Genomic DNA, 27986 nt, shown 5'->3' with positions numbered 1-27986 from the left:
AGCAGAGTGCTAGAGGTCCTGCACAACTGTTTCTACCACTGCTGTCACAAAAGGAGAATTGCCATGCAGTATATAACTGCTGTCCCAGTTCAAGGAGCAGGACCTACAATGCTACCTTCCCAGTCTGTTATTCGCTCATTAACAGGAAAAACACAGCCAAATGCCAGACATTTCCAGAAAATTATCAGTCCTTTTCTTGAAAGCTTGCCTTTCTTTGCTGTGGAATCAGGAAGACTTTACTGACAGTAAGCTAGTTCTGCAACAGCAACATAAATTCAGCCAATAGAAAATTTTCCATTGAAGGGGTTGGTTCAGAAACTATCAACAATTACTGCTAAGAGCCATTAGGTAAGCTGCAGGAATGCCACATGAGAATGGATTCAGTACATTTCACACAAAACCAGGAGATTTGCTCTTTGTTAAATCAACATTTTTAGAAGCACATACTAGAAAACTTGAGAAATGAGCATAAGAAGTAATCTTTTAAGATGATAAATAAGAAGTCCAGATCTGCCAATCAAGTTTCTGAGAACAGGAATTTATTTTCATATTTACAAGACAAAAATGAATAATATTTAAAGTAGTATTTACAAATATATACAAATATTAAAAATTTATCTTATGATTTAGAAAAAACAGGCAAACAAAGTATTTTTTTAGCAGTATAGCCAAGATACTGTACATTTTTTTTTTTAAGGTGGAAAGGGTATCACCTCAGTTCAAGGAAAACCTGCAGTTTCTGAATGAAGAAATGAAGGAAGAACAACAATTTAAGATCCACATAAGGTAAAGCATCAGAGAAATTTTTCACATTTTAAAATTAAGGCAAAGCCTTGAAAAAAAAATATCATAAAATCTGGACTCCCTCATAATTTTATGTTAAAAGGGACTTCACTCACCTCACTGACATTCTCACTATAAATGCTTTTAAAAGACATTTGAACAAGAGTAAACATTTAAATAAAACAGTTTACCCTTCTCCCTTCTGGCATTCAAGAATTGCTAGCATTAAACATGGAAGGCTACTTGCCAAAACTTTTTTGTTTTGTTCAATATTATTGTGGGGTGTTTTGAAGACTGGAAGACAATAGACAAATTGTCAGGACAATATTTAAAATGTTATTAGAATCCATATCCAGAATTTTCTTTTAAATTTATAGATTAGCAAGACATTTTTGACTGGATATTTGTGATTATTCCTAGGAATTTCAACATGACCAAATAATACAGAGGAATAATAAAATTAACCTTTTTTTAAATACAAAATAGCAGAAAGCATTTTCGTGTTTGATTTTCTTTGAGGATAACTTCATACCCTAAAAAAACTTTTGCTGGCACATCTAACAATCTCTATTGGGATGGATGGATCACAACCGCCGTAGATTCTGTTTGCTTTTCTTAGTCCCAGGAAGCGGCCCTAGCTTAGAGTTGGGTTTCACTGGTTTGCCACTCATACAGTCACTGGAGCTGTGGTACCCGCACATGCACTTTGTGCAAAAGTCAAAGCCACAACTTTCACGACTGCATGTCGCCCTTTGTAGATAGGAGTCATACTTTGCAGGTGAGCCACAGCGATGGCAGACTTTAAGGCTTTCAGTGTTTCTCAAGGTCTTGGCAGCCTGTTGGAGAAAGAGCATGAAGAAAATCATGAGTGGAGGGTAAACACACAGGCCAAACATTCCCTGATGTTATCTAATTGCCACAAAACATATTATAACTTCTCCTACTCTAGAGAGAAAAATTACAAATTTAGCCTAATTCTGGTTGTATCAAATTCTGATGGAGATTGAACAGGAATAATCAGTCTATAACTGCAGGTACTTTGGACTGGAATAGAGGTAACCAATTTAAAATTCTTTAAATTTTAAATTTAAAGGACAGACTAAATGCAAGCAGTAAGAAAAACAGCCCTCCCGAATCCTCCAAACCTCATCCAAGGATGGTGATTTAGTTAACTTTAATTTCAAAAAAGAAAATAAATCTGAATTCCATTTAAATAATTAACATTTTTGAAAAGTGAGCAATGTGTCCAGAAATCTCAGCTGTGGGGCACTCAGCTTGAGACACTAAATGGAAGCAATTCCTACTTCTCTCCTATGAATGCATTTTTGACACAAAACCATATCCAGCATTCAAAATCATTCAGCATTAGAAAATCATAGACCTGTATAACACCTTATATCACTCAATTGTGAAAAGAAAAAGTTTTTATAATCTAAATGTGTGTGTGTGGACATACATATACGTTTATCAAGGAAAAAAATTTTAGACTGCTACTTCACTGTACAGTTGAACCTTCAGATTCCTAATGCTATATAGTAGTATTAGAGCAGCTTGATTGTACTTTCCAGTGCAATTATATCTTCTTCTCTTCTTGCACAAATTTGCAGAATAAGACTTTTGAGCTTGAGCATAAAAACTTTTTCTACTTAGGAAAAATCTGTTGCTTATTAACAATGACTTTCAATAAACTTTTCTTAAAGTCTTATAAGACAGTTGCAATGTAGATCTGCAGCTACATGTGGAAAAAAAAAAGCTTAAGAAAAATAAGAAGGTGAAGAGAAACTTAGGCTGTTGGCAGTTGTTGACAACTCCAAATGTTTGATGCATTACAAATAAGTAGTTAAAAGAAGTATAGAATGAACAGAAGAAATATTCATTTATTTAATTCTTAAGAAATAAGAACTACTTAAAGTCTTTGGCTTTTTTTTTCTCCTTTTTTTTAAAAAATTGTTTAAATTTTTTAAATTGTTGAAGCAAAATTGACAGGTTTTGTGGGATTGCTTATCTGGAAAACATGTGATTCTTTATAAGCCTGTGGAAACTAAGATGAAATGACTAAACTTTTTCATGTCCAATTCAAGCCAAAATTTAAGAAAAAAAAAAAAAAAATCACTAAGCCATTTTGAGGGTACCTAGACACCCAGGGGGGTGGGGGGAAGATGTAGAGGAACCCAGTGTATCAGTTGTCTCCACTTAGTTTCTGACATTGTCTCAAAATAGGCACAATAAGCAAAATCTGGCAGCCACACTAATAATAGTTACAAGCACTTCAAACTGGAGATACTACTTTCAGAAATATGCTTTACAAGATGATCATGTGCCAGACAACATGTGAGAAATTAAAGATGAATGGAAATCACCAGTTACCTCAGAAAACTCCATGAGCCTGCTGTGATTCTTGGATGCTTTGGATCTGGTGCCTTTTTTGTTCAAGTTGGTTGGTGGGGTTGCTTTCTGAATGGAAGCTAAAGCCGCTCGGTAGAGAACATACTCCCTTGTTGCAGCATGCTCTGATGCCTTAGTGCCATTCTAATGAAAAGAAAAACAAGAAAATTTGAGAAGAGACTCATCCAATACCAACTTTTTGTTTAATATAAGTTAACAACTTATTTTTGATCCTTCCTCCTGGCTAGAAGGTTTCAAATAATAAAGCTTCTACCAAGTAGTATGCTACTAATTTTACCTTAGCTTTCTCAGTCACTACTGTTATAAATGTGTAGAACAGACCCCTAGTTCAGACCATCAAAACCAACCACCTTCTATTTTGTAATGCAACTTACTTTCTTATTAACACATAATTTAGGCAGAGCATGTAACCTAGTCACCACAATGTTTTAAAGCACAAACCTTTTTTTTCTAATTCTTTACGGTGAAGAGGGACGCTTGTAGTTTTCTTTCTGAGAAGTAAATTCCTCCCACCAATTTTCTAAGTTTGAGGTTCAGGTTAAAAAAAAGCATACAATGGCAGGGAGGAAATCAAACTTTATGGGATGAATGTTCAGTGGCGTCTGTTTCATCTCAAGAGGCTAGCACCGTAAAATACTACATAAAATTCAAACTTGTCGACTACCTTATTCTGTGGTAGATCCTAAGCCTTGTTTCATTGCCTCTCCATCTCTCAATGAAGAAAAACACGCTTAGTGTTTTAAAAGAGTCCTGCCTTGGCAAACTGCAATGCTACCGTGGTTGGATCTCGTATTTTTTATTTCATAGGACAAACAGGCATTAGGAATAGGTTGCAGTGCAAAAAGCTTTTCAGTTTTCTGTAGCCAGCACGTTGCACTTCAGAGACTGTTGCTAGAAAGTATAAGCAGAGAACGTGAGTTGTACACTCAGCTGAATGGTTTCTCTCAGTCTCTCTCCCTTCTGGATCAGTGGGGACGCCGAAGTAAGCAAGCCTCTGCTGAGAGCCTCTAGGGCTTGCTCAGCTGGCAGTGCTGGAACTGACCCTCCCCTTCCTGCCTTCCTCTGTAACACAGGACATGTGGAAGCTCTTAAGAACATCTGCATCACTCCTTGGGTAACCTTCTCAGTCAGCCTTCCTTGGGGTCCAAAGGCAGTGAAGTGACTAGCAACCCTTGAGACAGGGCATCCTCACAGGACAAACTCAGACACTCCAGTGACAATGCTTTCAATCTAAGAAGCTCTTCTGCAACGTCTCAAGGCTGAAAGGAATCCTGAAATAGCAGAAAGACACTGCTGGTTTAGCCTTGAAATATATAACAAGTGCGGAAACTTACAGAAACGTTTTTCACTGCTTTACTATACATTTGGAAAATCCATTTATCTTCCTGCAGAATCTTCTGCCATGTTGTGCTGACTTTGGCAAAACTGCAATGACAATACAAACATATCAGTTACCTCCTAGGAAAGGGAAAAACTTTTTAGCCCCATATCCAAGACATTCTTAAGCCATCTGATTAGGTTGTTTACTTTCCCAATGAAATACAATGAGATCAATATACTTACTTTATTAAATCCATCTCACCGAGATGCCTTAAAACGTTGGCTAATATATGCTTCAGGTTCTTTTGGAAGAGTTCAGCAAGAATGTCTATTCTATCTAATCCCATTTTCTTTCCAATCAGGTTACAAAGTTCAAGCTTTCCCCTAAAAACAATTCTGTCTAGCGCCGCCCAAGACTTGAGATTTCTTTTACCACTTTTTTTCAAAGTTGAACAAATCATTTCTTCATAACGGATTACTGGCAACAAAGTCTTCTTTGAGAACTGTGCTTGGTTTTGGCTCTTCATGAGACAATGCTTTGGTGTGCCACAGAGATTCCCAGCCAAAGGTATACTGTCCTCATGTTCTATTGCATCAGTGTATTGATTACTTAACATAGAGGAATAACCACTGTCCTCACTAAATTTACTGTTTTCCAGTGCCTCCATTTCATAGATACCTTCCTCAAGTCTCTGAGTTACTTGTTTGTTTTCTTTGTTATGTACAGGTCTTCCTTCATCTTCAAGATCTAGACTTCTAGTGGCTGCATGGTATGAGTCACTAAGCAGTATTTTCTGATGCTCTTCAGCACAGCTTTTACAAAAGCCTTCCTCATAATTCAAGGGGCAGGATTCTTCCAGTCTTGTCTTCTCCACAGCATATTTCAGTGGTGCAAACCCAGTGTGAAGAGACGTACGGTCAAAATCACATTTCATTTTGAAAGAGTGGTTAAGGTTTGATTTCATTATTTTGTTTGTATCCTGGAAAAAACAACAAAGACAGTATTGCAACACATATCACAAATTCTTTTCCTTATAAAGAACCTATCATGTCTTCTTTCTGCATTATGAATTTTAAGCTTACCTAACTCACCCTCTAGTGTCCCAACCACAGACAACTAGTGGAACTAAGGATTTGAAGAGCCACACATTAAATCTATGTAAGGTCATCTCAAAATTAGAGCTTTATGCTGCATGTAACTGGGGCAAGAAAACTGACTGGGTGATTTACTTTGTCACCATTCCACCCATATAGATTACTTTTAAGCACACCAATGTCTCCGCTTCCTGCCCTAAACGCAGCAATATACTCAGGACACTTGTGCAGGGACACCAGTGGCAGAGGGTCCGTGAGTGACAGCAAGACCGTACAGGGGTATAGCCAGGCCAGAGCAGCCTGAAGTTTGCATCTAAGGCCAGAGGCAATGCTGCTGATGCAGCCAGGTATCTGGCATTTTTAAAAGGGGAGGAGGCTGGGTGGCACAGGAAAAGCTTGAGTGCTCACATACATGTGTAAATTACAACGGAAATCAGCGACCCTTGCACAATGGTCAAAGTGAAATAAAGGTTACTTACAAGTGCGATTTTAAGAGGGTGGGAGGTCGATAGCTACTATAGGGAAATTGAGCTTTTCTTGCCCTGTTTCCCCCCCCCCCCCCCCCCCCCGAAGTGTGGTGCTATCGATATTAACCATTGCGGGGGGATGGGCGAGGACTGAAGGAAGCCATCTCTGTCGTGTTAAATCTAAGGGGAAAACGATTTCCAACATGCTTTGCAATCCGCAGGAAAAATAAGCTCCCCCATTTGAGCAGGTATTTTAAGGGAGTTATGCACTTCCAGCAGTTTTGGAAAAAAGGATTAGAAAAACGTGTTTCGTGAACGTTTCAGAGAAAAAGTCCCTTCTTCGTACCTACGTTTGGTGGAAGAAAGGAGCAAATACGCTGATGGCTTTGTACAGTGAGAGTTGGGGGCGAGATGCAAGCCCTCGCTAAGCCTCCTCCCCTTCCCCCCTCGCTTGCGCGCCGCCAGCGAGCAGAAGAGCTTTCGGAGCGAAACCCTGCGGAATTGGGAAATGTCGTCGTCGTCCGCCCCCCCTTTCCCCCTCTCCGTGTTTCGGGGCGCCAGGGCTGGCCCCGACCCCCCGGCAGAGCGGGCTCAGCCGCGGGACCCGCCGCGCTGTCAGGCTGCTCCCGCCCAGCGCTCAAGATGGCCCGGGTCGGCGGCAGGTAGACCGGCTGCCGGCCCTGCCGAGCCTCGCGGCCGCGGGAACGGCACCCTGCGCTTGCGGGGGGGGGGGGGGGGGGGGGGGGTGTCTCCGCTTTCCCCCGCCTCAGAGGATTCCCCCTAAAATGATGGCGGCGGGGCGGGCAGGAGCGCGCCGGGGGGATGCCCCCCTCCGGCGGCGTGGCCCGGCGGGCGGGAGACAGCAGGCGCCTGCCCGCCCGCCGCTGCCCGCCGGCGGGAGCTGCGCTCCCCAAACCGGCTGGGGCCGGGACCGGGGCCCGGCCCCGGCCCCGCTAGTACGCGGCGGGCAGCGGGGGGAGCCCCACACGCGGCTCCGTGGCGGGACCGGGCGCTCGGCGGCCGCCCATGCGCCGCCGTCCCGTCCCGCCGGCGGAATAGCCGCGGGGCGAGGCTGGGGAAGAGCGGCGGGTCCTGGGACCCCAGCCCGGGTCCGCCTGCCGCCTCTCGCAGCGCCGCCAGCACCCCCAGTCCCGCCACCACGTACGCCGGCAGCCCCCCGCCGTCCCGGCCACGGAGCCCTCACCGCGGACTCTCACTGCCCCGAACCGGCTCTGCCACAGAGCCCTCACCGCGGAGCCCCGCTGCCGCGGCCCGGCCCGGCCACAGAGCCCCCCGCCCCGCCGCCGCCGCCGCCCACCCGCCGGCGCTCACCTGCAGGGCTGCGCCGCCGCGGCTGCGGGCAGTGACTGGGCGGCCGCTCTCGCCGGGTACTTTTAAAAACTTTGAATTTGGTATCCAAAACGGCGCCGGCCAATCGGACGCGGCGGGCGGGGAGACGCGGCCAATAGGGAGGCGGGCAGAAGGCGGGGGCCAATCCGAGGAGCCGCGGGCGGAACCGCCCCGGCTCGCATTTTCCCTCCTCGGCCGGCAACGAGCGAGGTGAGTGGCGCAGAGGCGGCGCGCGCGCGCTCGGGGCGGGGCGGGGCGGGGCGGGGCCGGGCCGGGCCCGGCGGGGGGCGGAGCGCGGGAGACAGGGCTCGGGCAGCGGCGGGGCCGCCCGCGCCTCCCGCCCGGCCCGGGGCCTCCCGCCCGCCCGGCCGGCCCTTCCTCCGGCACCCGAAGGGTCTCAGGGCCCTCTCCTTAAGCGAACAACCGATTTCTGCGGCACGGGGGCGTGACACCGCTCTAAGCCCTGCCTGGCGCCCGACTACACCTGCCTTTGCTTTTATAAATGGACGCGCCTGGGATCTTCCCACCATCCTCGCATGCTCCGAGGGCACACTCCAAGTGTGCAAAGCTCCTCTACCGGGGAAGGACTTAGTTAAGTCTGGCGGTGGGTCCTACATCTGCCTTCCTCCCCACGGAACAATTGTATTTATTTTAAAGTGTGATCAACGTTATTAGTAGCCGGCAGAGTGAGGAGGAGTGCTACGGGGAGCTAATCAGACTGGACGGCAGCGCGGGGATCCCACCGCTGCTGAAAATGAGGTCTTCTCACAGCTCAGGGAGGTTGCATTTTTAGTGAGACAACAGATCTTGCATTAAAATGAACGTGGAGCAAGAAAGGGACTTCAAGTCTTTAGGCAGTAAAGCTTGCCATGACAGGCCAAGGAGGTACCCCTCAGGATAGTGAGGTCCACCCCGTATGATGCCGTCAGATGCCAGTTTTGGGATACCTCTGCCAGCCTCCTGCCAGAACCACAAGATACCTGGCTGTTCTCACACTGACCAGAGGCTAGCCGCTTGCAAGGCAACAACAGAGCTGGTGTCTGTTCAGGAGCCAGCCTGGAACAGGGCGGCTGCGAGCCAGGCAGGATCTGGCTAGCCAGGCCGCCAGCTGCAACATCAGGGAAGGTCTAGGGTGACAAAGACCTGAACGCTTATATAGGTTTCATGCAGGAGCCCAGTGCTTACACCTGGTTGATGGCCTGCCTTTGTTTGGAGGAACATGAAGCTGAAGTTAGAGAGAAGGAATCGCAAACTCCATCCACCACTTGGTGTAAGATAGCCTGGCTTTAAGTGAAGTCAAGAAGACTGTCACAAGTGCTCTGTAGTCTTCTGTTCACAGTACTGATCTGGCAGGAATCAAGACTTCACTCCTAGTTTCTGCTCTAATCGGTATCTAATTATTTTACACACAAAATGCATCAATGTTTATTTTTACTTTCTTATGTGCCATCTGGGAGTTATAAATCTGCTAGTTAATCTAGACCTAGGTCTCACACTTACCAACAGGAAATATGTACGCCTCACCTTATGCACACAGGCACTCCTACATCTGAAGTTAATGTATGCATCTTTAATTAAAATACTTGGAAGTTAATCATAATTACCATGCAATATTTCCCAGAAAACAAAGCTGATAAAGGTATTAAATGAGTCTATGCATTGGTTCAAACTGCAGTCTCAAATGTAAAAAAGAAGATAGTAAACTGATAATAATAATAATTTGATTTTTATATAGGATGTTTAAATAATGCATTTCTATAAACTATCTGTAGCAAATTTACTTTGTTCCTATTCTAATTTCTTATACTAATTTTAATTATAAGTCTGAAAGTAAACACCCCTATATTCATGGTAACATTTTTCCTTAGGTTCCAATTTCTCATTTACTGGTATTTATATTTCGAATACATCCTGTGTGTGTATACACACATGCATAGGTACAATGCATGATGGGATAACGTGACATGGAAACCACAGCTTTTGTATTGCTAGATGTACTTGGGATTGTGAAATGTAGTCTAAAATAAAGGTTAGAAGTCTTCTTTGCCCACAGATATAAACATGTGCACATATATCAGTAGATTAGGAAGGCAAAAGTTTTACTTTGCTTTCACAGATCAAATGTTTTAATATGCCGTTAAATAACTAGACAAAAATAGTAAGATGCCGTTCATACCACATAACGTTTAGGAAACCAATAAACTGGAGAGTCAATTAAAAAGAAGGAGAAACTGAACTGAAGCCAAATGGAGACTGAAATATCAGTCAAACAATATTGTAATGATTCTTTTCACTTTTGACTCAAGAACAGAAACATCCTCTTCAAAAACAATTCACACAGCTTGTCACTTGGCTTCCACAGCTTTTTTTTTTTTTTTTGGAACAAGGGATATTCCTAAACAATTTTTTGTGTTTATTAATAAGGGCCACAAGGCCATGAAAACATGAAGGAGATACACTTTGACTCCCTCTCCCATGCCACTTGTGATTAACAAATACGCAGATTAGTAGTGGGGTCATTTATTTATCACTTTCTTCCAATCACTCAAACAAAATAGGATTTTTTTTGTTCTCTCAAGTAAGCTATCTGACACTGTACTGATGTTTAAACGAAAAATGGAACTAGAAATAGCTCATTTTTTAATGCGTACCTTTCGAGCGTGGAGTATCAGTAGCTTCTCAGTGGAGAAAGTTAAAAACTGCAGTTACTCCTGGCCCAGTCAAATTTACTTTTTAAGTGGACTGCTGCAGCAATAATGTCTCATATGAAGGTTCTAAAGTCTTTTACTCAGCAAGTAAGAAAACTGTTTATCAGTCATGAGGAAACAAGTTGTGGTGTCTTTCATGATCTGAAAAGCAGTTGCATTTTCCGGGTGGTGCTCCAAGAAACTCCTTTGCAGACAAATGTCTACATCTGTTGTAATGGGCTGACAAAGAGCAACGTTCAGGATAGATTCTTTTTTTCATTTTCTGAAATAATTTCCATTAAGGATTCATAATCAGCATATTCTCTCAGAGTTTGTATCATGTCATCTAGCATTTCTTCCCCTAGCATGAAACACTCAATACGATGCACTGATCTGCTTATCCTGTGGTCAGTAATCCGGTCCTGCGGAAAGTTGTATGTTCTGATCTTCTCTGATCTTCCTTTAGTCCCAATCTGTCAAACAAGAAGAATCAGTTTATCATCATCTTTTTATAAAAAGGATGAAATATTGGTTAAGCATCTAAAGCAAAAGCTTTCTCTTCCTCCCATGATTATCCAGAATTTGTTATAGTTACATACTACTTAGACCAGTTCAGTAGTTGCAATAATTGTTCTCAAATATGTAAAAGAACAATTTTACTGCACCTTTTTCTAGTACTATTCTGGTTCTTCATGCTGTAATCCAGTTTTTTTCACTAGATCTTTAGAATTTACATACTACTGAAATTTTTATTAATATGCGACATTTATTCCTGAAATAGAATGTAATTTTTTTGCCTTGTATAAGTCCTTCCTGGGCTCCTGTTCCTCTATACTTCCATTTACTATTTGCAGTTCAACACAGGAGTTACCCTAAGAACATATGCTTGTACAGAGTTACATCTTTACTAAGTGAAACTTACTTGAATTTTTCGAACACTGTTTCTCTTTTTGGTTTCTTCTTCCAGTTTGGCCTTGTATAGTTTAGCACATAGCATTTGCATAGCCTTCTCTTTGTTTCTAATTTGAGATCTTTCTTGCTGACATTCAGACATGATGCCTGCCAAAAATATCATGACATTTAACACTTAACAGTAACACATACTAAAAGGGTTTTGCAATTTCTAGAAGATTTTTATTATGTTACAATAAGCTGTTTCTTTCTTCAATACATATTTTGAACTGGGATTGTAAAAGTCCAGGCTTATTAACGTCTAATGATAAATTTGGGGAGAGAAGTGCAGGCTGAGTTGTACAGGTGCTTTAAGACATAAGAGAAGAGATTTAATTTGATATGCTGGACAACAAGTAGAATGTGAAATAAAAGATACGTAATGTGATCTGACTTACAGAAGACACCTTTAATACCTGTAATTTGCAGCCACAGTTCCAGGAAATTTAGGATTTAATGAGCAGTAAAATACACGAGATAGTATCTAGAATACGATCAGAATATATAAAAGTGGGCACTATTTTCTTAAAAAAAAAAGGTGTGGTTTCTCCCCCCAAAACATACAATTCAATTTAAGATGAGAAGTCAACAGCCTAAGAAAGGAATAGGGATTTATTTTAAGTAACTCTGGTAAGATTACAGTATGCTTTTATAAGAGTACATAGTATTACTTCATGAAAGGCTTGTTTACAAACAACTTTTTGGATCGCAGTGAAGGTTTACAAAAACAGTTAGGATGAGAGAAATAGAAGTAACAGGACAATTGTAAAGGAAGAGAGATCAAGAGGAATGAAGAAGGGAAAGGTGGAATAAGAAAAAGTCAGGAGATAAGTTGAGATATAAAACCCCCTATGAACCATCTCTAGTGCATAACCACAAAAAAATTTGCAATACATTTTAAGATTTCTATAACACTAATAACTGCCTTTAGCAAAAACTAAGATCATTTGCTGGTTTTAGTTTGGGGTTTTTTTTCCAAACACACAGCAATCCAAAATTTTTTGAACCTGGAGTATCTTTTCGTCACCATACCTTGAACGGAATTCTATTCTCTCCACTGTTCACTTTCTGCTTTACTGAGGTGATGCAACAAATGCAGAATGGATTAATGTCTTCAATAAATATGAAGAAATGGGTGGCAAAAATCTGGATACATGAAGATAAAGAGCACTTGGGATTACCCAGAGGCTGTAAAGCCTGACTAATGTTTGTGGTAGAGAAGAGGAAAAGTTAAAAAGCAATGAAAGTCAAGGCAGCTGTTGCGGATTGCTTAAAGGGAAGTAAAAAGCTTAGGAATGGCAATAAAAAAAAAAGATATGATAGCTAAAATCAGGTAGCATTTGAGGGTGTATCTTAACACTCCTATGTTTCCTAACATAAGCCCTGGGGATGGGCCTCCTAATTATGTGTGTAAACTATGGGAAAGGAGCCAGCAGATAATTGGAAGCTGGCATCCTGAGTAGACTCTGCAATTAAAAGCAACATTTTAATATGGAAATAGAGCAATCTCTCTTTTGGAGACTAGTCAAGAAAAAGCAAATCATCAGGTTTTAACCTACTGTTTTTCAGTTTCTTTTCCATTATTTGAAAGCTTAAATATAACTTTTTCACAGAAACTGATCTGGATGCTTGTTGTGGTTTAACCCCAGCCAGCAACCAAGCCCCACGCAGCCGCTCACTCACCTCCCTCACAGTGGGATGGGGAAGAGAATCAGGAGGGTAAAAGTGAGAAAACTCGCAGGTTGACATAAAGACAGTTTAAAGACAGGTAAAGCAAGAGCCACACACGCAAGCAAAGCAAACCAAGGAATTCATTCCCCACTTCCATGGGCAGGCAGGTGTTCAGCCATCTCCAGGAAAGCAGGGCTCCATCACGCATAATGGGTACTTGGGAAGACAAATGCCATAACTCCAAACATCCCTCCCTTCCTTCTTCTTCCCCCAGCTTTTATTGCAGAGCGCAACATCATATGGTCTGGAACATCCCTTGGGTCAGTTGGGGTCAGCTGTCCTGGCTGTGTCCCCTCCCAATTCCTTGTGCCCCCCCCAGCCTGCTCACTGGTGGGGTGGGGTGAGGAGCAGAAAAGCCCTTGGCGCTGTGCAAGCACCGTTCAACAGTAACTAAAACATCCCTGTGTTATCAACACTGTTTTCAGCACAAATCCAAAACATAGCCCCATACCAGCTACTATGAATAAAATTAACTCTAGCCCAGACAAAAACAGCACAACACTTTTGGAGTGTCATGCATAATGGCAAAATGGACAGCTTACCCACTGAAGCCAGTAGTCTTCACTATTACAAATTGGAGTGGGCACAAGATGGTGCATTTAGAGTACTATAAACACACATGAAAACTATACGAAAATCTACTCTACTGTTGTCCAGGATTGACAATAAAACCATTGTTTCAAAAGAAATTCTGACAGCAGTTTTGCGATGTAGAACTTGTACTAGGGAAAAAATGAAGCACCTGTTGGAATATGAATTATCCGTACAGCACTGTCTGTGGTATTGACGTGCTGGCCTCCAGCTCCACTAGCTCGCTTTGTTTCTATCCGTAGATCTTTTGGATTAATTTGCAGCCTCATCTGTCATGGGAGACAGGAAAAAAAAAAAAAAAGAAAAGAACACATTTATGTTGTTTCTTTCCAGACAGATAGAAAATAAACCAAGTATGCATATTTGACAAGGCACATTCAGGCAAGATCAAACTTTTTAAAGTTTATGAGTGGTAGCTCGCATCACTTATAACATATTAAAAAATCCTGTAGCCAGAATGGAATGCGACATGATGGAAGCCAGGAAATCAGACAAATAGTAGCTTAAGGCATAACCATCCCTCAGCACTAATCTTCCCCCTCTTCTGAAAGCTCTGCACCCCCTCCCAACAGAGTTAACCAATATTTGAACTTGACCAGATGGTTTTTAGATAAAATGGAACAGATTCCCTTTGCTAGCTCTGGAATGGAACTATAGTCTCTGGGAGGAAGGAGCGAGACAACTTGGGGTGAGAATACGAAGGAGTAACATCTTCGACAATTTGCTAGGTCAACATGAAACAAAGATCAAAACAAAGCTTTAATTCTTAGCCAGTTGTTTTTAACCAAGCAAATATGGCGAGAATGAATAATCACCTGTACACTTTGGAAGGGGAAAGTGAGGACACAACAAAAATGGGGAAGAGGAGGTGCTAAAACAAATCTCTATGAGCTCTGCAAGCTAATTCAGTCTTTTGTTACTTTGTAACAAATGTAAAGTTTTGCACAAAACACGCAAGACACAGTCACAGAGAATTTTCAAATTACAGTGGACAGCCAGTGACTTTCTTGAGATAGGATTATGAGGAAATCCAGAAATTCTTTACTTCACCCCCCTAGACAAAAATAAAAATAAACAAAACAAACAAATATGACTTAGTTTAAAACTAAGATTAAAAAAAATAATTAAGAGAGAACAAGAGAGACAGAAAACACTTGGGTATCAGCAATACAGCATGTAAAAACATTGCTCATGGTAAAGTGTGTTATGCTAAAAGACAAATATTACCTCAGTGGGTTGGGGTAATATTGCAACAGTCATTGTGCTGGTGTGAATGCGTCCTTGTTTTTCTGTTTTTGGCACCCGCTGAACACGATGCACTCCTCCTTCAAATTTCATGTACTTGTAAGCCTCAAGACCTGCTATACTGGCAACTGCATGTCTTAGGCCACCTTAAATACAGAAGAAAAACAGTTCTAAAGCTGTAAGAAAAACTGTTGGTACTATGCTGTTATATTTCAAACACTGTATTTAGACATCACTGTCATTTGTCTCTTAAAATTGTGAATTTACTATTTAAATACTTAGGCAGAATTATACTGAAAATGCAAGAAAACTCTTAAAAACAAAGCCAGGCATACACTCACACACTATCTCAAGTAAAGGACTGTCAAATTCTTTTTTATAGAGTCCAATTTAATTTTTTTTATATACATAAAAAGATTGTCCATGAACCATGTACATACATGTACACACACATACAATCATAAACCACAGCAGAACTCTAACATCAGTAGTAAGTTTACAAAAAGATCAAATTTTGGAAGCCACCTTCAGAAACTACATCAATATTTTTATTAGCAGTTCAGAACTTTATCATTCAATGGGAAAAACGCCAACTCTTTAACTAAAGGATGAGTATTATTAATATTCTTATCCATTCTCCTCTATGCGTCCTACTCGTGTCTCGTCTTTGCTCTTTCATTTCATTTTAATCTTTTGCTCCCTTGGAGCAAGCAGAACTCCAACTCCTGCCCCTCTTACCAATATATCCAGCAAAACACTTGACAGCAATGTACTAAAAACTAGCATTGAACAGCTTGGAACTTGGAAGTAAAGCCGAACACAATCATGGCTTCGTGACAGAAAGAGTTTGTTGCAATACTAGTTTATGGCATTCTTGCTCTTCCCTGTTTGCTAGCGTGCAAACCCTTCAGTCGTGCCAGTATAACTGTTTGTAGGATCAGAGAAGTGATGGCACTATAAATGAATGTAATTTTTCACCCATTTTGGCTTTTAATCCAGCTCAGTTCCCAGATCCCATTTTCAGCACAGTGGATGGTGTGCCAAGGGAATGATTAAAGAGGAGATAGGCAGCCTTGAAAGAGTATTGCCATTGAAGTCTTGCAACATGAAACCACAGCCAACAAAAAGAGGCGGCACATACTTCTCAGAAATACTGTTTTGGGCTGTCTCTAGACCAAGGAAATAAACCATAGGGACAAGATAGCACCTTTTTAAAAAAGGAAAATGAAGACAACGTAGAATCTGAAAATGCCCTGCAGAGCAGGAAAATATCATCAGTCAGAACATAGGCCAGGTTTTTCACCTCCACGGAGAAGGTTTGCAAATGTTTTTATTCTACAGAAATTTAAGATTCCCTCAGAACTTTAGCAAAATATAATTCCTTTTACAGTCACGTTTGTGGAAAATAGCCTAAACTGCCTCTTCCTTTCTCTTTCATCTCATTTTTGTCCTTCTGACTTTTAAAATTTTTCTCCTACTTGTACAAATCTGGACCACTTTCATTCAAATGCACTGTTCAACATACCTAGTGCTTCACTGATTTAATTTATAGCCATTATCTACTATCAATTCTGTAAGATAAATCCATCATGTTTAGAATAAATCTGACCATAAAGTATGCAGTTTAACAAATAAGAATATCTGTCAAAATCTTCAGTTTAGAACAGTAAGTTTCATTCTAACAGGTAGTGTGAAATCTTTCTACTGCTACGCAAATGCTATTCAAATGAACAAAAGATTTCTTCTTTACTCTGAAAGAATCTTATATAACCTAAAATAATTAATGCAGTTGAGTAATAAAACTTACTTACTCTTTTACATATAAAAGCAAGTGCTAAAAAAAATCATAAGCAACTTCTGCACATAAGGAAGAAGCCAGGCAATGTCAGCAGTAAAAATAATGTGAATGTCCACAAGGCTACGGCCCTACTGACAAGTATTAATTATGTGATAAGCAGTTCATTGCAAAAGCTAATGTTCTGTCTTTTCTCCCTCACTTCTCCTGGCATTAATATATGTACCACAGGTGCAGTCTGTCTATTTGAGCTGCAGCCACATCTGTGACACGTTCAGGAGAGTTTAAGTTTGTAGTGATAACAGCGTGCCTATGGCACCGCAGTGCTTAGCACGAGATGACCAAGAAACTGGTTCAAAAGACAGGTATTTAGGTCATACTGCTTCAAATCAACTATTACCAACACAGGTTTAGTATGAAATGCAGCCAAATCCAATGAAATTTCAACAAACCCTTTACCCTGGCAGACATGTTGTAGGCCTGTCTAATATAGTTAGCTCTTACTAACTATATGCTTGCCCCTTTCAATTAAAATGTCCCTCTCTACCCTGAAGAATTATGTGCATGGAACAAGGGTATGAGTTTGCTGAGTGCAAACTCAGTGCAAACTTTTTTATGTGGCATCTTATACCCAGACTGAAAGTCCCGTATCTGCGTGTCTGCCTGCTACTACAGGGTGAGAGGCAGTGGATAAATAATGACATGCAGCTCTGTGCTTTAACGTGCACGCTAAATCTTGAACGTGCTATTTTTGCACAGTGGCGTCCCTTGGGGTAGGTCAATAAAGTCAGTTAAGAGTGGACTGAAACCAATTCTTAACTGCAGCTTTGTTTAACATTCACCTTGTTCACACATGCTCACATTAAGATTTCAGCCAAATTCTGGGGCTCTCTGAAATGAAGGAGTTTGACATTTTAATATAGGACTTGCTTTTGCTCATGCAGTCCATAAAAATGGAGTGTGGATGGGATGCAACAGCCTAGTGTCACCAGCAAGCATCCTTAACTCCATTCTTACCCAGCACGGCCCAGACACTTTGAACCTGAGGGATCAAACATGCCTTTCAGTGGCAGTGCCATCTATAGTCCCCCTACCTCCCAATTTATTTCTAGCTCCTCAGTTTTGATAATATGCGGTCACGTAAGTAGGATCAGAAAATACACTGCAAGAGGTTTACATAGGCTAGGCCTGCCTTTATTTTTCTCTAAATTTACATCCTACCTTCCTAAACATTCATTTCAGTGCACAGGCAAGCCCTCAGCAAGACAAAAAGAGTTTAAAATAAATATATATCCATTTAAACACTAGCAGTTTCAAAGAGAAAATACAGTTAGATATATACTAGGTTAATGTATTACTTCAATTTCTGATTTAAGGCATTAAAGAGAATGCCTCTGAGGGCGTGGGCTCCTTGTCCAAGGACTGAGCTTTCACCAAAAGGGCAGTCAAGCACAAGTCCCTTTCTCTTCCAATCATAGGACTGCAAGTTGAGTCAGACCTGACTTAAAACTATCCAACGACAGAGAGCTTTTAAGCCAAATGAGTGGATTGATCCAATTAGCACTGTGGCCTCAAAATTGCTAGAGCTGAGAGAGAGAAAGAACATACGGCTAGCAGCTGGCTGGAAGGTGAGACAGCCCTTGTTTAAGCTGACTGTGAAATTGTCCTCTGAAGGTAAAGTATGTGACTGCTGGAGTTTACCCCATCTAAGTCTTGCCTCAATGGAAAGGGCAACTCTCCTCTTCTCCTAGTATATGAAATAAAGAAGACCCAGACCCTTCCCCCATTCTCTTTACACCCATCTAACCTAGATCATGTTTATTCCATTTACTTAAAAAAAAAAAAAAAAAAAAAAAAAAGTTAATAGATTACTGTCGGCTTTGATGGCTGAACTGGCTCAGCTCCTGGCAAAGTGTTTGCCTAGTCATGAATGGGGATAAACATGACTTTCCCCTTTCAGCAACAAGCTGCACTGTAGCATGAAGCTTCTTCTTGTCCCTACCTTCATTTGAACTGTGCAAACAGTTTACTTGACAAATTATTTCTTGACCATAGAAAAAAGTTTATTAATAGTGAGAAATCTAGATAATAGACAATACTGAATTCAAGTGTGATTAAATTAAAAAAATATTTATTAATTGAATCAACAACAGCCACTCTAGAGAGAGATTCTCATACTGTGAAAACCTGAGTTCATGTTCATCAACTTGAAATAAGTCACCTGCTAAGAACTGTAAAGTTATTCAAACATTTTACAGATACAATACTTTAAAATCAAATTCTATTAAAGATTCTAAGAACCCAGAAGCGTAAGTGAAATCCATAGTAAGTTAAATAGTACCTGCATATCTAAAAGGTGAAGACATGGTCTTCCCTTTTTTGAAGTGTGAATACCGACAACAAATCAAGCCTGTACATAGATTTTCAAGTTCCCAGTTTGTGATGTCCAACTATTTCTTCCATGGAGTCCAATTTTTGAACCGGCTTTTAATCCCTCAATATATAACAGTAAATCAAAAACTGTACTTATGCAAGAAGGGTCTTCGGGCACAGAAAGACCCTCATTAGAAGGGGAAAGTAGCTCACTGACATAAGAAGCTCAATTAGGAGGGTTGTGGATATTTATTTTTTGTGAATTTCTACTTGGTTGAAACAGAAAGGGTTCAAGATACTTGAAAATATCATTGACTCCAAAATATGGCATAAGTAAACAGAAGAAGTATTAGAAGATGCTTCACATTTCTCAAAGCTTGATAAAAATCTCTCTGCAATTATATTAAGTGTTGACTGAAAAAATATTAGAGTTTTTCTGACAGATTGCATATCCTAACATCCTAGCTTTTCTCATTTCTTCTTCAAAGTTTCACTAAAAAAGAAAAAAAAAACACCGATGAAAGTATGAATACAGGTAAAGTTTCACAACCAATCTGAGCTAGAAGCAGTAAGCTGCACAAGTGTCCATCTACTGATCCATACACCCTATGATATATACATTACCTCCACAGCAATACGTAAGCAAGCAAAACGTGCTAGCTTTACTCACAAAGCCATGGATAACAGTAAGCCTGCAGATCTGTTAACACAGACAGACTTAGCAAATCTAGCCTGCTGAGAAACGTGTCTAGCAGTCTGCCAATCAAAACCCAAAATCCCTGCCACTGGTTGGGCATGTTTTGGATTGCAGTTTCACAGTTGGCTTAAGTTGACTGAACCTGTTGCTGCTGGAAGGAGGTCCTGGTTTTCTCACTGCCACCACCAGTAGCCACACACTTCTGCCCCCACCACCCCCATGAGCATTTCTCCTCTTCTCTGGTGCTGGATAACCTGAAAACTAATCGGGTGGGGGGGTTGTGCTATTTTTCATTTGGATTGACCTGGTGATGAGACTCTGCAAAGACACATAATCACAAGCGCCAATGCAAAGAAGTCAGCAGCAACACAGAGACAGCAGCCTGATCTTTGTGAAACAACTTTACACACTAACTAGGTTTAGCTTAAGTTAACTAACATGTGCCACTGCCTCAGTTTGTTGTGTAAACCTACCCATCCCCATCTTTGCAAAGAGACCATTCCATGAGATGCAGCGAACCAACGTCACAGCTCATCATCACCAGAAGATCCAGTTTTTCCACCTCCTTGCATTCAGCCCCACATTGCTGCTTCTCTTATGGGAGCTCTAAGGCTCACGTGAACTGACTTAACACATTAACTAGGCAAAAAACTATCCCAGTCATAAAAAGCAGTCTTTGCCAGTTTAAGTGAAAGGACATCAAAACAGACAAGAAAAAAAAAAGTAAAAAGGTAGGACTGCTCAGACAGACAGAGAGGCAGCAAGGAAGAGGGGAGAAAGGAGAAACATCTCCTTTTACTGGCATCAAGTTGTTAAACTGATTACCTATGAAATTTTAGTTGAAGACTTTCATAAATAATTAGATCTCTTATCTTTCCTCTCAAAGTCTCAACAATTCGCCCACTTTGCTCATACACTAGCTGTTACAGATGAGCTGTCTCCAAACATCTCAATTCCTTATATAAATCCTCTGATGACATTATTTCAGATAAATTCAAGATGTTTTAGATTAAACCTCAAGAATAATTTTAATTACACTGATCCCTCTGCCAAGGGTTCCATAATAATAAACCTGCCACCAAATTGATCTATAAACACTAGAAACATTAAGTAACTAAGTAACATAGAAACATAGAATGGTTTGGGTTGGAAGGGACCTTTAAAATTCATCTAATCCAACCCCCCTGCCATGGGCAGGGACATCTTTCACTAGATCGGGTTGCTCAAAGCCCCATCCAGCCTGTTTTTCAACACTTCCAATGATGGGGCATCCACAACTTCTCTGGGCAACCTGTTCCAGTGCCTCGCCACCCACATTGTAAAAAACTTCTTCCTTATATCTAATCTAAATCTACTCTCATACAGTCTAAAATTGTTGCTCCTTGTTCTGTCAGTAGAGGCCTTGGTAAAAAAATCAAAGCATTCATTTTCACACAAGACTAATATGAAAAGAACTATTATTCTTTCAATAATGTTAAATTATTACAGAATTGTCTCCACTATTGCAGACTGCGGGTTTTGCAGACTGCGGGTTTTGCAGACTGCAAAACTATTGCACTGGAGCCCTGGCTGCAGAAAACACAAGAAAAATAAACTCAGTAGCCAGCATTTTCAAATTAAACACTGACTAGGATGCTCAGGGTACAGTTTCATAGGGAGCCAAGTCAATGCAACAGCTTCCTGCCACAGGAAGCCCAGGTCTCCTTCCTTCCTTTCCTGTGGCACCACCACCACCTCAGCACCAGTGCTAATACCTTTCCACAAAGACTCAGCTAGATAACCAAGTAAAAACTGATCAAGGGGTTTTTTTGCTGAGTTAGCTCTTTTTCAGGTTAACAAGTTGCACCAGCTCACACGGGGTACTGTAAGTACTCGAGCTGATGTCAGCTCGAGTGACAGGAGTTACAGGTGAGTTACAGGAGCATGGATGGAGGACTCCAGTCCCAGCCTTCAGTAGAACAGCATAACTTAAGTAGAACAGCATATCCAAATAAAAAGTATATGTAGTATGTATTTGTAAAAAAATAAAACTAAACCAACATATCTGCATCACTTTCTGAATTTTGTTCTGCCAAGTACTTAGTTTCATTTCTACTTTTTGAAACTACCGAAAGACAAGTTTTATCTTGTAGCACTTTAGTATTTTAATAGTACTTCTGAAGTGGAATTTCATTCTCAAATACAGAAGCTGAGGAAAATTGTACTCAGGCATTCAAACAATTCTCTGCTTCTAAAATTAAGTTAGTGCAAATTAGCTTCCTGTAGTCAGGAAATTCAAATATCATATGAATGAGTGTTTCAACTTAAATTAAAAAGTTACGAAGATTAAGTAATTTCATTACTGACCTATTTCACTGGGAAAGTATTCTAATATTTCAAATTTCCACTTTTTATAGGCAGCATATCGTTGATACATATCAAATATTTCCGAGGTGAACAGCATGGCTTCTTGCCCTCCAACTCCAGCAGTTACTTCCATGACAAGATCACTCTTATCTGTTTCTTCCGAAGGAATCAAAAGCAACACTATCTGCGAATACAAAAACACCCAGCTAAGACTTCCCTCTGACACTCTTCTCCACAACTGAGATAATATAAAATGCCAGACAAGTCTGTAATCGATTTAGGCTGCGTTCTCCTGCACTAACCCCTCAGCTGCCCAGAGGACAGGCTTCTCATGCCTCTTGCAGTGAAGCAGCAGCAGCCAGGAAGAGGTGGGGGGGATGCTGCACTGCAGGAAGGCTCCTCGTATCTGTTCACAGTCGCAGGAGCTACATAGGTCTCTCTCTCAAGACCTACAAAACTTCACGGAAGTTTTCACCCATCGGGAGCATTGCGATGTTTGGCCACAACAGGATATATGCCAGTTCTTGCAAGACAACCGAGCATCTCCTTTCCCATCAGATTCCCTTTTAACCCAGTCTCAACTGCAGAGCTAAGAAGGTATGGATGTTCAGGAGGACAGTCCTTCAACAACAACTCAGCTGTATTACTCATTTATTTATTTAAAAAGGGAGAGCCAGCCTTATATTGATCTGTAGAAGAAAGATACACTAGAACCAAGAAAATATCACAGTTGTGCAGGCTGGATCAAAACTCTGGATGATTTGCAAATGCTTTTCAATCATCTTCCTTCACTAGCATTAGGTGATGTTTCTTTGCACAGACTTCTCCTCCTTCTTTTGGCAAAATCATAAGTACTTACAAAAATATTTATAAAGTAACTGTTGTATTGTTGTTGAAAGAATAAAGAATGTGACAACACCAGCTTCTACTTCACCAGTAACATTAAGAATATGTAACAGTTTGTTTATGTAAAGATCATTATTTTTATGTTAAATAACATAGATACTATGTGGAACCTATATAAGGTAGCAGTTTAAAGTAGTTACATAGTATTAAACTATTTTTTTTCAACACCACTAATGTGTGTGATACTATACAAGTTTAATGTTCCTAACAGATAAAAAAATGGACTTCCATAAAGGTATACTCAGACAAGAAAAAGATGTATTGATTCAAACAATTTCAGATACAAGTAGACATGCACTTACAGGCTGTCTCTCTATCATCTGCATTTTTCATTTTCCTTAGATAACAGACGCTAGTTGAGGAATATAACTGCCAGGGAGGGGGGGAGGAGAAGCGTTTATCGTATACATCTTATGTTGATGAGAAGACAAGCTGGCTTTGTTAATTTAAAAATGGCAAGGAAATAGAGGCTTTTAAAGGGGATCTAACCTGGTGTTTCAGTTCAGCTATCTCTTCTTCACAGGAGGCGATTTCCCTTTCTGCAAGCTTCTGGAAATCTTCGCTCTCATCTGGAATATTTGAGTATGGTTAATCCTCAGACTCATATCAGTGCCACTCTCAGAAAACCTTCTGAAAAATAACCATGTGAAGAACTTTACAAAAAAAAAAAAAAAAAGCCTACCACACAACCCCCCTCCCCCAACACACTAAACCTGTCAGAAAATGAGATTAATAATATGATCTGTAACAAAGATACACAGTACATACTGAGTGTTTTCTGATATTGTTCAGGTATGAGATACAGGAAAATCTGAACTGCAGCAAGTTCCACTTAAATGTAAAAAAACCCCAACTCAACCAAAAAAACAACAGTTGCAGTGCTGGTGGTCTGACAGTGGCACAGGTTGCCCAGAGAGGTTGTGGAGTCTCCATCCTTGAAGATACTCAAACCCCAACTGGCCACATCCCTGAGCGACCTGCTGTGGGTGACCCTGCCTGAGCAGGGGGCTGGACTGGACCATCTCCAGAGGTCCCTTCCCACCTCAGCCATTCTGTGATTGTAAGAAATTACTTTCTCTATTTCAATGTCACGGGAACATCAAGGATTTAAAGAGCACAGCAGCCCCGCAACCGACACTCTTCATTAAAAGGACTACTACCCCATCACTGTATGCAAAATTTGAAGATGGTAGTAGTAATTTCAAGTATTTTACCTCTGTCAATTTATTCCAGAACAGCTGCGAAACTTCTAACACATCACTAAAAACAAAGATACTTGACTGATCAACACTAATGCTTTACAATCATGACCTGTTTTTCTGTACTACAGTTTTGATATGTTAAAACATTTCTTTTTTTTCTGGTCAATATCAAACTTCACACACACCCAAAAAAGTGCCTCTGATCCGCACTGATTCAGCTCACTTGCCCAGAAGAAAAAACTATTACCCCAAAAAGGAGCAAATGGTACACACAATGAAAAAGAGGGAACTGGGGCGGGCATTGGGACACATAACTGCACAGTCAGCAGCAAGAGAAGAAAAAGAAAGATGCTAAGACTTTTTTTTTTTTCTGTGTACAGCAAGCTTTTAAATGTGTTCAGCTAAGATGGGAGGTGCACTCTTACAATAAAGCCACACCTTTTCATCACTGTAACTGCATTTAGTCACTAGCACAATTTTAAATTCAACTTTTTGACTTTACAATTTAGTTTTAATATTGGTGACTTAAACCCCCCTCCAATCACTTCTGTAAGAAGGAAATTAAAAAGACAATCATGCGTAACTTGGTTTAAACAACAAGCATGCTTTATCTACAGCTGGCTAAGAGTATGCACGGTTGACTACCTGACTAACTGTAACTCTTGACACATGTAAACTGATCATCTGCAACTATCTACATTTCTGTACAATAACTACTGACTGACTGGGGGCTAGTCATTAAGACCAATAGAAGGAAGGATAAGAATTAAGGAATTACAAATCTATTAGAGTCAAACCAGCTATTGATAATGCAATTAAGAAATAATCTAACAATTAATAGCAGTTCTGTACTTTAAGATGCAAATGTATTATAGACTCTAAAATCAGTTTAAAATAATATATACAAATATTTTTAAGGATGAACTACAGAAGTGCTCAAAGTTACTGACTAAGGTCTTCTGATCACTTCACTTTGCTTAAGTTCTAAGCCTAGTTTTGATGACACTGGCTTCTTCAGCAGGTTCTGAAAGGAGAAAAAAATCTTCCATTCCATTTCATTTGATTAGTTTGGATCAATGATTAGTTTGTTCAAAGGAACCATTGCTCCTTTTTCAATCTGAAGTGGGAGAGAATGAATAGAAAAAAGACCATTTGCTTTTAGACAGCGTTTGCTACCTCCATTAGTCAGAATAACTAACTATAGTTAACACTTTTAATTACCAGTATTTAGCAAAGTAGTAAGTATTAAACGATCTAGGGAACATTTCATGATCTAGTGAATGTTTACTGATCTTAAAGCACTTATTTTCTGCATTTTGGTTTCTAACTGCTATCAAAATGAAGTTTGATTCAGGGTAGAAAAACATTCCCTATTTGGCAAGACTAAAAGTGTGCAGGTACTAACACAATCCAAAGTTAAATCACAGCGTGGAGGCAGCGCAAACAGATGCTAAGGTCTGTGACTTGACAGGCTGAGAGAGTTGGGCCTGGAGAAGAGAAGGCTCCGGGGATACCTTACAGCAGCCTTCCAGTACCCAAAGGGGGCCTACAGGAAAGATGGGGAGAGACTTTTTACAAGGACATGTAGTGATAGGACAAGGGGCGATGGCTTTAAACTGAAAGAGGGTAGATTTAGATTAGGTGTAAGGAAGTTCTTCACTGTGAGGGCAGTGAGGTGGTGGAACAGGTTGCCCAGAGAGGCTGTGGATGCCCTCTCCCTGGCAGTGTTCAAGGCCAGGCTGGATGGGGCTTTGAGCAGCCTGGTCTAGTGGGAGGTGTCCCTGCCCATGGCAGGGGGGTTGGAACTAGGCGATATTTAAGGTGCCTTCCAACCCAAACCATTCAATGACTCCATGACTACTGAAGCAGATGCAGGCAGGCAGGTAGCCTGGTCTGTCTTGACAGCAAGAAAAAAGCCACCAAAACCAGAATTAGAAGTCTTCTATCCCTGATAAATTACCTTTATTTTATATGAAATAGATACCATCATGCTTCTGTTCCTTCAAGTATCAGCGGCTCCTACGCCTCAGCTCCCAGGCCCAAGGATGAGCCTTTCCCGCCCCGCCCCGCCGACAGTCACGTGTACCCTGACCTCTGCCCCGGACTTCCCCAGCTGACACCTTTCGCACCCTCCCCGCGTGCCACCGCTCTCCCGCCACCGGGGCGCGCCCCCGCCCCCGGCACGTGCCGCCCCCCCGCACACGCAGCCCCCGCCCCCGCCCGCCCCCTTGGGGCGCTCCCCCAATCGCGCCGGCATATGCAAATCAGGCAGCCCCGCCCCGCCCCCCCTCCCCAGCGCGCCAGGAGGTGCCGCGGCGGCCCGCCCGAGCCCCGCCCCGCACCTTGCCGCGCCAGCTCCCGCGTGTCGCGTAGCTCCCGCTCCTTCTCGCGCAGCCGCTGGACCCGCGCCGCCAGCTCCAGCGCCGCCTCGCCCCCGCCCTGCGCTCGCGCCTCCAGCAGGCGGCGTACGGAGGGGGCGGCGAAGAGCTCGTCTAAGCCGGGCCGGGCGCTCAGTCCGCGGCGCGGCTGCAGCGGGCGCGTCCCCGCCGCGCCGCCCCCGACCGGTGCTGCTCGGAGGCTCCGAGGGGGCGGCGCGGCGGCCCGGCAGCCTCGCGCCGCGCGGAGAGCTCGCGAGAGCAGCCGCATGGCCGGCTGGGGCGGCAGCTCGCGCGCCCTTCCTTCGGCAGGCCTGCCCGCGCCGGAGACTCCCGAACGCCCTTCCGGCAGCCGCCGAAGAGCCTCGGCGCGGACTTCGGGCGCGGTCGGAAGTTATCGGGGCTCCGCCGGCCGAAACGGACGAAGGGGTTCGGCTGCTTTCGGTTCGAGGGGCCGTGCCCTGTGGTGGGCGTGCTCTGATTGGCCAGCGCTGGCGGGGCGGGCCAAGGGGGTGGGGCCCGGCGGTAACGGGGCTCCGCCTCGCGTCCCCGGGCCCTGCGGCAGCCTGTGGGTCTCGGGGGGCCGGTGTGGGCACGGGAGGTGACATTTGGGTGGGTTTTTTTTTTATTCGTTCTGACAAAAAAAATAAAATAAAAAGCCCCCAAACCCCAAAAGGGCTCCAGGGGTAAGAGCCCGCGGGCGTGCCGAGGTGTTCACTGGGCACTTTAGTGTCCTCCGACGCTGCAGCCGACCTGCAGGGCTGCTTACCTGGAAGGGGATGCAGAAAGTTTCAGTTGGGGGTTTGGATATCCAGGTTACTCCTACAGGTCTCGTCCTCTCACTCCAGAAGAAATTCTCAGAATTAAAATACCCGGGGGAGGAGGAGGAAGCTGCAAATACTTGCGGAAGGATGCCTCCACAGTAAAAGCAGGTGCAAAATTAAGCATTTAGAGGAAAAGCATTGTCAGAAGAAGAAAAAAGGGCAATTGAAAGAGCTTTTATGTCAGATATCAGTAGTGAGACAAAGGACTACCCACTTACTTACAAAATACAGATCTGAGCACGGTGTCTTACGTCAAAGTTCTAAACTGGAAGGCAGTGAAAATGCGGTCATGTAGTGAATGCGGTCTGATGGGCATTGTGGGAATACCTGACAAATCCCCTCTGGTACGTAGACAGGCTGGCGTAGTAACCTTGTTTTAGATAACATCGTTAATGAGATTCTTGGCTAAACTCAAAACAGTTGGAAGAATATACTTTATTATAAAAATGTGCAACTATCCATAAAACTTTATTAGGCAGTATTTTATATTACAGTCATTGGAGGAGTCAAAGTCAGGTCTTTGCTCTTCTTCCGTCCTTGTTCATGTGTTAACAGAACTAAGTAATAATACTTTACAGCTAATTACACTGGTGGAATAACAACTTCCATATGATACATTAGTAAATTGTTATTTTCATAACGTAATATCAAAAGCAAGAGTAATGCTTGCACACCTAAGTAGTTTTGGTAGTCAGAAGTGAAAACTTGGAAGTTTTGTTCCATTCTAGAAGTCCAAAGGCAATATGGTCAACGTGAGAATTTGTTATTTGGAATATTAAACATTAAAATGAATGGTTGGATAAAAGCCTTTTCCTATGATTCTAAATGCACCGCTTTGAATA

At 42.0% G+C, this 27986-nt stretch overlaps 2 protein-coding genes across 3 annotated transcripts; both read right to left on the bottom strand.

The window, feature by feature from the left end:
- Window positions 1-592: 592 nt before the first annotated feature.
- On the bottom strand, window positions 593-10194 carry FBXO5 (F-box protein 5). Of its 2 annotated transcripts, none has more exons than XM_052784687.1 (5): window positions 7404-7523; window positions 4753-5489; window positions 4524-4614; window positions 3151-3312; window positions 593-1619 (listed from the first exon to the last, which is right to left on the bottom strand). In XM_052784687.1, exons 2-5 carry the CDS (start codon window positions 5472-5474, stop codon window positions 1368-1370), a joined length of 1227 nt encoding a protein of 408 aa, XP_052640647.1. In that variant the 5' UTR covers window positions 5475-5489; window positions 7404-7523; the 3' UTR covers window positions 593-1367. The 2 variants fall into 2 exon arrangements, with proteins under 2 accessions (XP_052640647.1, XP_052640645.1); XM_052784685.1 differs by lacking the exon at window positions 7404-7523 and adding an exon at window positions 10073-10194 and having other exon boundaries at window positions 595-1619.
- MTRF1L (mitochondrial translation release factor 1 like) lies at window positions 8972-26836 on the bottom strand. The gene is made up of 7 exons (XM_052784688.1): window positions 26288-26836; window positions 23233-23312; window positions 21838-22021; window positions 14609-14772; window positions 13533-13650; window positions 11031-11167; window positions 8972-10581 (listed from the first exon to the last, which is right to left on the bottom strand). The coding sequence occupies exons 1-7, from the start codon at window positions 26589-26591 to the stop codon at window positions 10366-10368; spliced, it is 1203 nt and encodes a 400-aa protein (XP_052640648.1). The 5' UTR covers window positions 26592-26836; the 3' UTR covers window positions 8972-10365.
- Between the last annotated feature and the right edge of the window lie 1150 nt (window positions 26837-27986).

The sequence above is a fragment of the Harpia harpyja genome, chromosome 4, assembly GCF_026419915.1.
Source record: "Harpia harpyja isolate bHarHar1 chromosome 4, bHarHar1 primary haplotype, whole genome shotgun sequence".
Lineage (NCBI taxonomy): Eukaryota > Metazoa > Chordata > Aves > Accipitriformes > Accipitridae > Harpia > Harpia harpyja.
Note: the sequence above shows the minus strand (reverse complement) of the source record. Positions and strands in the feature narration are given on the sequence as shown.

What these genes read in the sequence shown, in the direction of transcription:
- FBXO5 (XM_052784685.1), bottom strand. Translation starts at nt 5,474, where the DNA reads ATGAAATCAAACCTTAACCACTCTTTCAAAATGAAATGTGATTTTGAC. An exon ending in GGTGAGATGGATTTAATAAA is followed by an intron (nt 4,615 to 4,752) that starts GTAAGTATATTG and finishes TTGTCATTGCAG; the next exon opens with TTTTGCCAAAGTCAGCACAA. An exon ending in GGCTCATGGAGTTTTCTGAG is followed by an intron (nt 1,620 to 3,150) that starts GTAACTGGTGAT and finishes TTTCTCCAACAG; the next exon opens with GCTGCCAAGACCTTGAGAAA.
- MTRF1L (XM_052784688.1), bottom strand. Translation starts at nt 26,591, where the DNA reads ATGCGGCTGCTCTCGCGAGCTCTCCGCGCGGCGCGAGGCTGCCGGGCC. An exon ending in GCGGGAGCTGGCGCGGCAAG is followed by an intron (nt 23,313 to 26,287) that starts GTGCGGGGCGGG and finishes CAAATATTCCAG; the next exon opens with ATGAGAGCGAAGATTTCCAG. An exon ending in TATTACCCCAACCCACTGAG is followed by an intron (nt 13,651 to 14,608) that starts GTAATATTTGTC and finishes CTCCCATGACAG; the next exon opens with ATGAGGCTGCAAATTAATCC.